The 14363-nt window shown below is 46.7% G+C and overlaps 1 protein-coding gene across 1 annotated transcript in view; it reads left to right on the plus strand.

Annotated features, from left to right (window-relative positions):
* The window catches only part of LOC102375066 (sulfotransferase family cytosolic 1B member 1-like), an 18120-nt gene that overhangs the window by 2889 nt on the left and 868 nt on the right, over positions 1-14363 (plus strand). Inside the window, exons 3-8 of the mRNA XM_006027506.3 lie at positions 1-145; positions 1784-1912; positions 2112-2209; positions 9518-9644; positions 10441-10535; positions 13298-13478. Coding sequence (XP_006027568.1) covers positions 1-145; positions 1784-1912; positions 2112-2209; positions 9518-9644; positions 10441-10535; positions 13298-13478 — 775 coding nt within the window. The remainder of the gene's footprint in view (positions 146-1783; positions 1913-2111; positions 2210-9517; positions 9645-10440; positions 10536-13297; positions 13479-14363) is intronic.

The raw sequence follows: 14363 nt of genomic DNA on the forward strand, positions 1-14363 counted from the left end.
TCAGATGAAGAAAAGTACATTCGGCAGGACTGTCCAACAGTCCGTGGCATCCCAATGGTCTCTGCATTTTCCTCCAACTGGGAAAGGATCGACAATTTCCAGAGCAGGCCAGAGGACATAGTGATAGCTACATACCCCAAGTCTGGTGAGTTATCATGGTCTTAACAATTAGGGGGAAAAGCACTGCATGAAGCCAGGCTCTGGAATTGTTGACGGATCTGCTTTTGAGGCCCATCAGTTTCCCACCGCAGAGAAAACCAGCTCCATTGATTCATGGCTGCTGCTAGTGTTAATGCATAAGAACCCCTCTCCAGTGTGATGTAGCACACTCCCCACCAGTCAACCACTGGAACCCACCTCTTTCTCTTGGAGCCTGTACCCATCTGGAGTGGGCTACATTCCTTTCTTAACTGATTGCTCAGCAGCCTATGGCTTCCCAAACATGAATATCTCAAGCACTTCCCACCAAGGGAGAGTAATGGGCATTTCCCTCACACCAAGCATAAAACCAGGTTCAGGACTTTATTGGGCCATCATGGGGGCCTCTATATTGTCTGCATCTTGCTGTGGTGGAGAGTCAGATCTGAAGGTTATTATAGCACCTTCTGGGTTGTGAGGGTAGGCCTTTGGCAAAGCCTTATGATCAGCTCAGCTCTCATCATGCTCATTTGCGTTGGTCCACCATGATTAAGCAGAGACACAGCTGGGACCTGGAGGACTGGCAGTGTAGGGCCTCAGAGACCAGGGATTACAAACAAAAAAAAAATCAGAAATGGGAAGTAGGCACAAGTGGCCCAACAGTTTGGCAGAAGATCTCTAGAGTCAGGAAAGGGTGAAGTCTTGCCTAACTCAGGCAGTTCATTTATCATTTTACTGATGGACAAAGGCACCTCCCTTGCCTTTTTGCATATTTAAGAATGGCTACTCTCATTGTTACTTATGCAAAGTAGGGCTTTCCCACCAGGGAAGGTTCACAGAGGGAAACATTTCCCAGTGTGAGTAGGGCCAGCAAAGCCAGTGTTTGAACTGCAATCCTAGGTCTGTCTGACAAGAAGGAATTGGAAATTGAGACTTTTCCCCTTTGGCCATTGGTAGGTTGGATGGTTGTCAATTCATTCAAAATACTGGCCCAGCTTTCAAAACAAAGCGTCTTGCAATGCTCTGCATGAGACTGAAGAGGGTCTAGCCCTTGACAGAGAAGAGAGCAAGGTTTGTTGCTTGTTGCAATCCTTGCTGCAATAGCATTGTGGTATGCCACGGCTCTCAGAGGGAAGACAGCAGGGGCTAAAAGGCATTAAACTTGGGCCTGCCTGGGAGGATGGGCAGTATCAGAACTCTTCTACAGGGTGGGCCCAGTGGTCAACAGAGACTGATGTACTGCGTGTTACCAGGGAATATACATACTTGTAGTAAACCCTGAAGGGCAGGAACTGTGCTTTCTTCTGTGTTTTGCAAGCTCCAAAAGGAAAACAAGTCAGCCATTGTCTGACCTTAGGAGAGGCTGCTTGCAATCGCTGGGACAGGGTGTGGTCTTGCCTGCAGTAACTTTATTTGTGAAAGATGGCAAAAGAAAATGTCTTCTAGCAAATTAAAGAGATTCCATCTCTGTCCAGCCTCAAGCTAGTATGAGAGGGACAGATATACAAGATCACAGCAAAGATGTAAAGCAGGGTGATTTCTATTGGCTTGCTGGGAAATCTGTGGGCTCCGGTCTTTCATGAGTGTACCTGGGTAGGTAAGCCTGATATTTGTCTGAGGTTTTCCACTCGCTCTTTGCTTCCAGGCACCACATGGATGAGTGAAATTGTGGACATGATCCTGAATGATGGTGATCATGAAAAATGCAGGCAGGCTGCAATCACTAACAGAGTGCCCATGCTGGAATTCGCTGTCCCTGGAAAGATGCCAGCAGGTAAGCTGGACACTACTGTTATGTGACTACACACAATGCTTCACATATTTGGTACAGATGGCCTGCAGCTCAGGAAAGTCTTTCGATGGACTTTCTTCATAGGTCTTAGGTATTTAGGCTGCTGGGATACCCTGAAGAATATTATCTTTAGTCCCTTGCCTCTCATCAGGAGTTATTTCTTTGGAAATCTGCTTCACAGGCACAGAGCAACTGGCCAAGATGCCATCTCCTCGCAAAGTGAAGACCCACTTGCCAGTCCGCCTCTTACCCAAGTCCTTCTGGGAGAATGGCTGCAAGGTAACCAGATGCAGTGATCCTGTCTTCTCAAGAACAGCATGATGGGGGACCACTGGGGCTCCCTACACCATGCCATTACCTTCAGTGGGGTTTCCCAACCAAAACTGAGCAAGGGCTTGTTCTCCTGGACCTCCCACCTCCAAGGGGCATGTACAATGGTTTACAGGGGCTGTCATGTGTGTTACTGCTCTGCCCAGGTTTCAGAAGGGGAAGCAGAGAGAAAAAATGACCTGCCTGAAAGCACAGAAGAAGGCAGTGGAAAAGCTGTTGTACCAAACCCTGCAACCCAGGGAACTGATACAAGAAGTCATAAGGGGAAGCTCCCACTTTTATATTGAAAATGCTAGGGGTTAGGGACATAAGCCAATGGGCTTAGGAGGACAGAACAGGTACAGTTAAATAAATATTAACATTAAGGTACATGCACTTAAGAACTAGGTAACAGATAGTGAGTACTAACACTGTGGTACATATACTCAAGGAGCCTTAAACCCTCCTACAGCTCCAGAGCACTCTCTGGTCCTGCTGTCATGCTTACACCACACAGTCACTAAGCCACCTGGGAGGTCTTTGCTTTCTCTGTGGTCTACCTGGGAATTCAGGAATGGGGCCTCCACTAGCTCTGGTTTTATGTACCCTTCAGTGTATACAGTCCTGCTCTTGCCCCCTGTACTGGTTTGTCCTTGCCATCTTCATTTTCATCAGGCCAAGGACCCCACCCTACATTTCTGGACCTAGAAGCAGCCTCTGGCAGCACCCTATTGGGCCTGTGTTGGTGAACGTTCAATTATGAAGGGCCTGGAATCATCTTGGTTGTTGGCGAGCAGACCTCCCCAGCTCCCTTTGTGGCCAGGTTCTCTGCTCTCTGAGCACATATAGGGTTTCATCTGATTATAGGATACTACTGATGTCTGTCTGCTGGGCCTGCTTGCTAGTTCATATAGCACCTCAGAAAACTTCCTGATGACAGTGTAAGAGCCTTGAACCTTTCACCAAATTTCTGACACTGTCCCACCTCCTGGTCTGGTTCTGTACCCACACCAATTCCCTCAGTTCATAAACCTGTCCAGTGACCCTAAGGCAGGGGTGGGCAATTGTTTGGGCTAGAGTGTCACTTAGGCATGTTTGGTGAGCTGTTGTGAGCTGGGTCAGCATCGCCCCCCTGGCTCTGCCATACCAGGACAGTACCTTCCACCCCTCTGCCCCATGGCCCGCAACAACTCATCAAAATTCCCTAAGCCAGGGGTGGGCAATTATTTTAGCTGGACTCCATTCTCTCTCTCTCTCCCTGATCCCCATACCACCTGATCACCGCCCAGAATTGCAGCATGTCCCAATCCCCACCCCACCTAGAGCTGCAGGTTGCCTCAATCCCCACCCTGCTCAGAGCTGCAGCATGCCCAGATTCCCACCCTGCCCAGAGATGCAGCACACCCTGATCCCTACTCCTCCCAGAGCTGCAGCATGCCCTGATCCCCACCCCGACCCAGAACCTGCCGGCCGTGTCCGCAGCTTATGCCAGCACCTGCCTGGTGCGCTAGAAGCAGCCCTGGGTGGGCGCTGGCATCAGCTGTGGAGAGGATGGCAGGTTTCTGGTGGGGATTGGGGCATCTGCCTGGGTTCACAGCTGACACCACTGCATTAGCCCTGGGCAGAAGATGGAAACAGCCCTGCCCACCAGGCATCATGCAGCAGCCAGAGTCGCTGGCTGCCCATGGGCTGGATCCTGTGAGTTCATGCTACCCTACCTGCAAGCTGGATACAATCAGTTGGTGGGCTGGATCCAGTCTGTGGGCCATATTCTTCCCATCCTTGCCCTAAGGTCATGGTACTCTTTTTGCCTGTGTGTGGCTGCAGCCTGATGTTTCTTAATAGCTTGGCTAACTGAACTTAGGTATCCTGTCACCTTCATAGCATACTCAGATGGGTTGTTAAATCCCTCCAATATATTTATTCCAGAGACAACATCAATAGAGAGGCAGATCTCCTGTCCAAACAACACCATATATGTTGTATACCCCGTAGATGACTGCACACTCTTCCAGAAGGCCATCATGACATAAGGGAGTACCTCATCCCATGCCATCTGATTGCCTTTGATCAGGGAGGACAGCATGTCAATCAGACTATGGCTGGACTGTTCCACTAACCCATCAGATTGGGGGTGATATGGTGTTGTGCAGGTTTTGCTGATTTCCAAAAGGTCACATATGTGGTGAACGAGCTGAGATTCAAAATTTCTCCCTTGGCCAGTGTGGAGGAATTGACATACATCATAGTAGCACATGAATCTCTCTCAACAAAAACCTTTGCCACAGTCTGAGCCTCCTGATCAAGGAGAGGGTACACTTCTGCCCACTTGGAAAAATAGTCAGCTACTACTAAGACATACTTGTTTCCATGTGGTGTTATGGGTAGGAGAGCCAGAATATCCATGGCTATCCTTTCCAGAGGCTGTCCAGCCTGCAGGGAGACCATGGAGGCCCTGGGGTTACTCTTCATTCCTTTTCAAGGCAGATTTTGCATGACCTACACAAATCCCTGACAGATTTTCTCCAGCCTAAGCAGAAATTCCGAGACTGGACCTTGTGCAAGATTTTCTCCATGTCTAAATGCCCCCCAGTATTAAAATCATGCAGAGCTTGCAAAATTGTGGGTATTTCCTGTTCAGGTACCGCTATTCGAATACACTTGACTCCTTGGGCTGATTTTGGAAGTTTTTGCACCAGTACTCCTTGTCTAATGCTTAACTAAGGCCACATTATCTAGTATCACTTTAGGCATGGATGCTGCTGCCCTTTTTCAGGGAACTCCTCGCTATCGACTTCCTTCCACCTTTGCACCTTACTAGTTTCTCAATATCAGCATTTCCGGCCAGCGTTTTGCATACTAGTCTGCGAACCCTGTGACCTCTCTTGTCCTTGGAGTTGGTTCATTCTGGGTTGTCTTTTCTGCTTATAGTGGCTGTCCCCCACCACCTCCACTTTAAGTTCAGCTTCCACTGTGGGAGGCCTATGAGACAAGAGATTGTTATTCTGATGCTGCCGTCCATAGTTGAACTTGGCTAGCTTGTTGCAACCACCTAGCCAGTTGTCCTTCAGGTTACTGAAAATTGTGTAGCCACCAGAGAGAACATGGTGTGTTCTTATTGTGATTCATCTCCCTAGGAGGAAGTGTTGAAAATGTCTGGTAAAGGTCACCACAGTGAGCAATTCCTTTCTTGTAATTGCATATTGGCATCCAGCTTTGTTTAGGATTTGGCTTATATAGGCTATCAGCTTTTCCTGACCTCCTTCAACTTGTGACAAAATAGCTCTGATGCCAACATCACTTGCATTAGTGTCTGATGAGCAGGATAACTGAGGGTCAGGGTATGCTAAGATAGGGGATGACATCAACCACCATTTTAGTTCTAGAAAAGCATCTTGAAATTCCTTAGTCCAAATTAACTTTGTCATATTGGAGAGCTTATGTAATGGGCCTGCAATAGTAGTGAAATGTGCCACAAATCTCCTATAATAGGAGGCAAGAAGCTGCACAGTTCTTTTACATTTTGAGGTCCTGACCAGGTTTTAATAGCCTCCACTTTCTCTGGATTTGGCCTATCACCTCCGTGGAGATCACATATCCCAAAAAAGTTCACTTCCTTTCAGAAACGCTGACATTTGGCAGCCTTTCTGGCAAAAAAGGCTTCTTAGATTGGGCTCCTTCAGCTTCTTAAGCACTGCTTTCACTTTCCACAGGTGCTCCTGAAAGGTTCAGCCTATCACAGTGATATCATCCAAGTACACCAGACAGGAGATCCACTGTAGATCCAAAAGTCTCTTTTTAGTACAAAAAGTAGTCTTGGCTCTGTGCTCTGGGTGCACTTTTACTTGCCAGTACCCACTGTGCAGATCAAGGGTAGAAAACGATTATCAGGCATTGGCTAGGAGGTCTAGCATGTCATCAATCCAAGGTAAGGGATAGGCATGCTTAACAGTAACATTATTCAGTCTGTGACAATGCCCACAGACCCTCACACCTCCCCACCACTTCTTCTGCACCAACACCACAGGGGCAGCCCATAGGCTGACAGAGGGCCTGGTGATGCCTCTTTCTTTCATCTCTTGCAGCTGTTGGTCAAACTCCTGCTGGAAATGAATGGGTACTCTTCTTGGCCCCTGTTTGACAGGTCTGACACTGTCAGTGTTGATCCAGTGCTTTGCCAGGCCTGTACGCCCTAGATCAGGGGTTTTCAACCTTTTAAAATAAGTTTACCCCTGGCACCTGGACATGGAGCAGTGGCAGTGCAGGGTGGTGGCTGCATGCTCCCCACTGTGCATCTGGCTGGCTGGGCAGTGCCTGTGTAGCCTGCAGACAGGTGCTACTGCCTTCGCCCCCTCCCCCGGCTGTGCTCCTGGGAGGTGGCAGTGCTCCATCCCTGTCTGCCTGTGCGTACCAAGAACCCCCGGCTTTCCCAAGAACCCCTGGTTGACAACCTCTGCCCTAGATCATGGTCTCCTAGGCTGAGTACATCTGCATACTCCAGTAGGACTTCCTGCACTGCCCTCACTTGCTCAGGTTCCAGGTCACAGTGACTCAACTCGAACTTGCCTTCCAATTTTCCTGCAGTCCATTAGAGGTTATCACCTGGTTCTCCAAGATGGTACTTCTTGTCTGTGCTCAGTACCCTTATAGCAACCAACTTCTCTGCCCCAGAGTCTGCCTGCAGGACAGCTCCCCCATATCAAACATCCCAATTACAGTGCCTTGATATGTGACTTGAGGCTTTGTCAATATGTTGGCAACATGCACTGGGATTTCACCATTGTGGCTCTTACCCATTGCCATTCCCATTACGAATCCTGATCCCTCATTGAGCTTTGGTTTAAATAAGGTCTCCTCTTCTTCACAACACCATCTCTTCAGTTTGCCAGTGATCATCATCTCGCTCAGAGGAAGTATTGTTAGATTCTTCTCCACTATCACTTCACATACTTCTGTTTGGCCATCTGTAGCACAGAAGGAAACACTTTCCCAGAAAGAAACAAAATCAATCTGCAAAATTCATAGCGACATGAAACATTTTTAGGAAGTCAGTGCCTAACAAGGTATCTTGATTGGCATCCTTTGCTATGAGGAATTTACATGGCAGCTGCAGGCCTTGGAAGTCAACATCAGCACTCCAGTCTCTCAGAATAGGGAGCACTTCTCCATTGCCTGTTTTAACCACTAGTTCACAAGGTTGAAGGCTCCTTTCTGTTTCTGCTGTAGTTTGCTCCCATATCTGGCTATATACAGTGGATACCTGGGCACCTGAATCTAGGAGGAATTGGCAAGAATCCTCTCCTAGCTTCCCTTCTAGGTAGTATCCCAATCTCGTGATACCAATAATTACCACCTCATCTTGTGAGCCCCTGTATTTACAAGCAGTGGATAGGCCCCTCTCCACTGCCCATCTTAGTTTCCATGTCCAGAATGCCACCTTCTCTCTAGGCATTTGCTCTGGAAGCGATCACGGCTGCCATAGTGCCAGCATCCACCAGCAGCCTCCTGATGAGACCCCAGCCACTGTGGTCCTGGGGGGACATTTACTGGCATGTCTGATTTGGGACTGGGTCTCCATACTCTTCTTGAGTTTGTCCAGTTCGTTCTGGATTTCCTTCAATGTCTCCATCATTGTTTGCAAGGCTGATGGTTCTGGTTTTGGAATGGGCACTGCTGACTTCTCCTTGGCATACACACGTACCCTTGCTTTGGTGTCCTGGGTACCTAGAGCCCCCAGCTTTTTTACCAGTTCTATCTCAGTGGCTAGCTTTATGGCCTTGTCCAGAAGCTGGTGCTTTCCCAGCCAAAGTTGAGCCTGTGCCTCTCCACTGAAGGCATTGCTAACAAAATGGTCACAGGCCAGCATACCTTCTCCTCTGGGCTGACTTATAGGAAGGCCTACATAGCTAATCATCTTAGGGCCATGCCAAACTCTTGAGCTGACTCTGCTGCCATATTCTTATGATTAAGGAAAGTGGCATGGTCCCAAACAGGATCTGCACCTGGTTGCAAAGCATTCCTGAGGGCTCTTACCAGGTGCTGGTAATCCCGCTTGGCTTCACAGCAGAGCCCATGGTAAACTTCCCTGGCCCTCCCTATGAGTAACAGGCTCAATGATTTTTGTTTGGCGGCCCTGTCCCACCCATTTAACTTAGCTGCCATTTCAAACTTTTCATACCAGTCATCCCATTCTTGTTCCCCACTAAAGGATGCTGGATTAAATATTGACCTCAAGGCATTAGGTGGGAGTGGGGTGGGTGCTTCCCTCCTCTGGGGTACTTCTCACCTCAGATCAAATACCTATACAACACCAAAATCTATACATTCCTGCAGCAGTTTGCTCTTTGCATTATAGTCTGTGACCACCAATCCCACCAATGCCACCAGGTGTACCAACCCTGCACCCCCAGGAACTTGCACAGGAAGCCAAAAAGAGAAGTTCCCATTCTTATATAAAAATGCTAGAGGTTAGGGTCAAAAGCCAATGTGCTAAGGAGAAAGGAACAAGTACAGGTAAATAAACATTAACATTAAGGTACATACATTTAGGAACTAGGTAACAGGTAGTGAGCACTAACACCACCATGGTAAAAATACTCAACCCCCCCCCCACACACCCCCAGACGTGCTCCAAACCAGCCTCTGGCCCCAAAGCGCTCAACTGCCATTTGCGCATGCTTCCATGTCCTGGTCCCACTGCTATAATCTGCAGTTCCAGCTCTGCCACTACTCCTGGATCTCCACCCATGTGTTTCCATCTGCTGCTGTATCCTGTGCTCTGCCACTGCTTCCCACACTCTGCCACTGTTTCCTGTTTCCTCTCCCTTTGTCTTCCTGACCCCAGTGTCTCTGGGGGTTGCAGTCTACTGTAGTCAGCCCAATTCTGCAAGACTCTTCCCTCTGGGGACTCCTGGGATTTGTAGTCCAAATCCAGTCAGCAAGGCTGCTCCCTCTGCTGTCACACTTTCAAATTACAGAGCATTACATTCAGTTCACACAGTATCTAATGCTATGATGAGAGTCAGGATTAGCTGCTTCCAGTTGTCTGCCCAGTCCTTAACAATCTGGTCCTCTGCCCTCATCTTATGGTGTCCAGGGCCGCTCAAATGCTTGACAGTCTTCATTGTGGCCATGAGCCACAGATGGCATCCCTGGCAGTAGGACTGGGATTTTGAATGGACCCTAAGGGAGTTAGGTGCCAGGGACTTCTTTGATAATCCAATTCCAGAGCAACTGAAGGTCACAGAGGCAACACTGATTCTTCTCTCCCTGCCCCAGGTGATCTATGTAGCCCGAAATGCCAAGGATGTAGCTGTCTCCTTTTACCACTTTGACCTGATGAACAAACTGGAGCCACACCCGGGGACTTGGGAGGAATACTTTGAGAAATACATGGCGGGCAGAGGTGAGTGTGGTGTCTGTCGCAAATTTGTGCCCTTGGGGCATTAACAGTATATCTATCTATCTATCTATCTAGATATAAACTGGCTAGTCTGAGAGGATGCCTTTAATTTCCAAAGACATACAAAATATATTTAAAGGACCTAGCATGAATATTCTTATCAAGAGGCAGAAATTGTGTGTGAAGACTTTTTTCTATATATAGATAATATATTCTATATATTCTATATTCTATATATAGGAAAAAGTCTTCACACACAATTTCTGCAGTATTTAGTTACTATCTAGTTTCTGTTCCAGTCATGGAAGAATAGATAAGGATTTTAACCTGACACTTGGCACATCTACACAAGACACTGACTTCACAGTAGCCGAATAAAACTGCGCAGTAGCACATCACAGCACAGACTGTGCTAATATGCTACTGCGCAGGATTATTAGGCTACTACACAGTAGCGTCACTTAAAAGATGTTTGCTGTTGCTACTGTGCAGTAACTCCAGTTACTGCATATTTGTTTAGTACTTGCTAATACAAGTACTAAATAGCTGCACAGTAACCACTGTGCAGTAGTGTCTCATGTAGATGCACCCACTGGAACCAGAAAAACAAAGCACTTAGCCCAATGTACAAATGAGCAGAACTGGCGGTTTGTGTGCAGACACCTGATTTCCATTTAGTTTCAGATATATGTGCACACCATGAACTCCAACACAGTTATACCAGTGCAGACTGTGGCCCCTTGTTATCCAGTATGCTCTGCCTCTGATGGTATTTGCATACCTCTTTCTCTAAATATAGTTTCTTATGGTTCCTGGTATGACCACGTGAAAAGCTGGTGGGAGAAGAGGCAGAACTACCCCATTCTCTACTTGTTCTATGAGGACATGAAAGAGGTGAGCAGGCAACAAGACCCTTCTGAAGAGCTGTCTATCTGCCATCCTGGGAAAACCCGTCTGTGGGTGTATTCAAGTATGTTATCAATACATGAGACACACAAAGAACATTTAAACACTTTGGCTGATACGGAAGTGTGAGAGTTGCGCTTACTCTCCCCCGTCTAGAAGAGTGTCTAAGGAAACAAGGGAGTATGATGGGCTTCTGTAGAGCAGGCAGAGAGAGGAAGGAAGTGATCTTGGAAGAAAGTGCGAGTAGGCACATGTGCTTTAACTTGAGTACTTATGTGGCTCCCTTACCATGCAACTGCACGTATATTTATTCTTATAACATGATTGTGACCAAAGAACCTAAGTAAGCTGAGCTACTGTGGCCTACAGTTCTTGTAGGGAACACCACGGGGGGCCTAGTGCGAGCACGCTTGGCTATTAATAGCTGCTGTCAAGTTTCCTAAGCAGGATAGCTAGATGCCTTTTTCACTCAGGGAAAGGTGAGAATCTGGGGCTGATCAGTCCACATTGACATTATGTTTTATTTGATTGGGTGAGGTTAGTTTCCTGGTTTATATTACAGGTTTATGACATTTTTGTTGTGAGTGTGGCTGACTGTGCCTGAGAAGAAAGAGTGAGGCTCTGAGAGGGCTGGGGAGAGAAAAAGCAGTTCCAGAAAGGACGGAGTGGAGTCCTAGGATCTGCAGTGACACAATAGAGAGGCTTGAAGCTGAGCAGCCCACTGTGCCATTGGGGATGTTGGCACTCTGCTCCCTCTCCTCCCTCCTGGCAGCTGACCAAAAAGAAAGAGCTGAAGAGCTCTCTGCTTGCTGGGGATGGAGGGCAGTATGCTACAGATTGCCAAGGAAGCCAAGGCAGGGGAAAGGCAGGGTCTCAAAGCTAGAAGCTTGCACTTTTGCAGCCACACCAGGGCTGGCTTCAGGGTGTCCTTTAGGAAAGAGAGACCGAATAAGGCTTCTTCTTGGAGAGTTCTGAGGCAAAGCTTCTCCTGAAGGGTGCATGATCTGTGATAGTGACATAGATAAGCATTCGAATCATAGAAAAGTAGGCCTAGAAGGAACTTCTGGAGGTCATCCAATCCAGTCCCCTGCTCGAAGCATGATCATCTCCATTCACCGTCCCACACAAGTCCTTGTCTAACTTATTCTAAAACTACACAATCAGTCCTGCTGCACAAGCCATATTGCCCAAGGACATCAAAAGGACCCTAAGCTACCACAAGTAAAGCAGGGGGATGAGGACCGTCAGTGTCCTGTTGATGAACAGGTTGAGAAAATGCAGTACACCATTTAGATGCAGAAAACTGAGGCAAAGAGGGAATCAGGTTGGCCAAGAAACCTGTAACTGAACAAGGAACTAAAAGTGTCCCTAGTCCCAGGCTGGTGCCCAAAACACTGGACCCTCCTGGCTCCTCAATTCCTCATGCTCATGTTAGAGAACAGGCTTGTGGGACCATGTTCTTTATAGGGTACCAAGAGACAGTTTCTTTTTTAGGGGAATATTTTATAATTTTCAATGTACAAAAACTGGTGTCCTTTTTTTAGAGCAGGAAGAGGAGGAAGTTGGGACGTATTTGGTTAAAGAAAGGGGAAATAGCTGAGATGTGCCACAACATTTATTTTCAGTTATATCCCTTGATGGGGTTGTGAAACAGCTGTTGTTTTTGTGTTCCTTATTTTCACTCTAATTTCTGCTTTTACCTGAGAGAAGATTGGGACTACTGAAATAATCTAGGAAAAGAAAGGTGGACAGTATTCCCACTCCAGCAGAAACCAAACACAGAAGTAGTTAGCCATGTTAGTCTGAAATCCACAGAAGGTACAGTGGAGTGGCAACTTAAAGACTAACTGGTTCAGAGAGTCAAAAACTTTTGTAGATGACAATCTAGTTTCTCAGATGTTGATAAAGTAGGTTGTTGCCTGTGAAAGTTCATGCCTTTCTGAACCACTTAGTCTCTAGCAACTGGGTAATGTTGGAAATGTCATGATAACCTGATCTTGGTATGGATATTTGGGGAAGAGATTTGGATAAATCTGTAGAGTACACCTTTCAACTACCAGAAATGGAATTAGTCATTGGCAGAGTTGTACCAAAAGCTCCCCAGTAAAAGCAATCCTGATTAGTGTCAAGTTGTGAAGTTCCAGTAAAGTTTAGCTGACATACGGACAGCAGAGTTGGAGAGTAAAAGCCAGATTCTCAACTGACATAAATCAACACACCTCTCTTGGTGTAGACAAGGCAGTTGCATTACCTTATACAAACTGAGGACTGGACCCCCTAAATACCCCATCTGCATCACTGTACTTAGCAAGTTACAGTATTATAGAGTTAGGCACCAGGATTAGTCTCTCTCTCTCTCTCCCTATTGCAAAACAAACCAAGCAGAAACAGAAAACTACTGTAGCAAACATTATTGAGGGGCAAAGTACTCAAAAAAGTTAGAAAATACCAAGATTAAGGCTGCCTGTGGAGTATGATAATGATAGAGAAGGAGATAAGGAAAGGTTTTCATCATCCACTGGATGTCTTTTCTCTGCTTAGTACAAGGCTAAGTTGGGTTGAGAGGTTGCTCAGATATATTTTTGGAGGGCTGAAGAACTGGTTTAGAATTCACATAACATTTCAGGTTGTTGACACCCTGGATAAGTTCTAGGCTCCCTTTCCTTTGGTGACACTGATCACCTGAGTGGGCGAGCAGTAGGGTCCCACCATACCCCATCTGAATGAAGCACTTGCCTATCTCTCTGTAGGACCCAAAGCGTGAAATTCGGAAGGTGATACAGTTCCTGGGGAAAAACCTGACAGAGGAGGATCTGGATAGGATTGTCTATCACACATCATTTGACATAATGAAGGAGAATCCCACCACCAATTATAGGATGATCCCACAATCCCTGATGGACCACAGCATCTCTGCTTTCATGCGCAAGGGTAAGCATAGGTGTGAGCACAACCACACATTATTTTTCTCTTTAGTTGTCATAAGAAGATGTTTTCCCACCCAGTTTCCCTTCCTACACTGCCTTGAAAGGTGGCTCTTTCTTTCTCCCCCACCATTAAATAGTTAATGAATAAAGTGTACCAATAGTATTGAGAGTAGAGAGCTGAAATGAGGCCCGCTACCCCAAGGGGCGTACCTGTCTCATCACACTATAGAGTAAGAATCCCATGTTTTTCTCTTTCTAGTTCTAGGATTCTTGCATACTTTTCCACTCAGTGGTTAAGCTTCAGTAGGAGATCAGAAAGAACAGAACAGTCCAGTAGTTGAGAGCACTTTCTTGGGGAGAGGGAAATATGAGTACAACCTCCCAGTGGTTAACACGAGCCTAGAATCCAAGGTTCCTACTTCAAGGACAGGAGGCTATATCAGTAGGCTACTGGCTACACTTACATGGACTGGTATTTGTCAGTTGTTCTGTCTGGTTTTTCTGTGTCTAAGGAACCGGAGACTTAAGGGTCTTTCTGAGTATCCAAGAGCTCAGGTGGAGGTAGATGTCTAAAGAACATAGCTATCTATCTTAGCATTGCTGGGGCAGCTGCGGGCTGCAGTTGGATCACACTTAGTGACTTGGGATACTGAAGGCCCACATAAGTAACACTTAGACACCTTAACAGGTGGAATGGGACCTGCACCCTCTTATTGTGACTAGTAAGAGTGGGTGGTAATCAGTACCATGTTGAATTGGGCCTGTACTGTATCTAATTAGTACTCCATATCATGAACTAGAGTTCTTGCCCTGTTATATGGAATATGTGTCCATTCAATGACCCTAAAGACAAATTTCCCTCTCAGCTATACATGTATAAATCTGTTTT

This window comes from Alligator sinensis, unplaced genomic scaffold, assembly GCF_000455745.1.
Source record: "Alligator sinensis unplaced genomic scaffold, ASM45574v1 scaffold320_1, whole genome shotgun sequence".
NCBI classification, from domain to species: domain Eukaryota; kingdom Metazoa; phylum Chordata; order Crocodylia; family Alligatoridae; genus Alligator; species Alligator sinensis.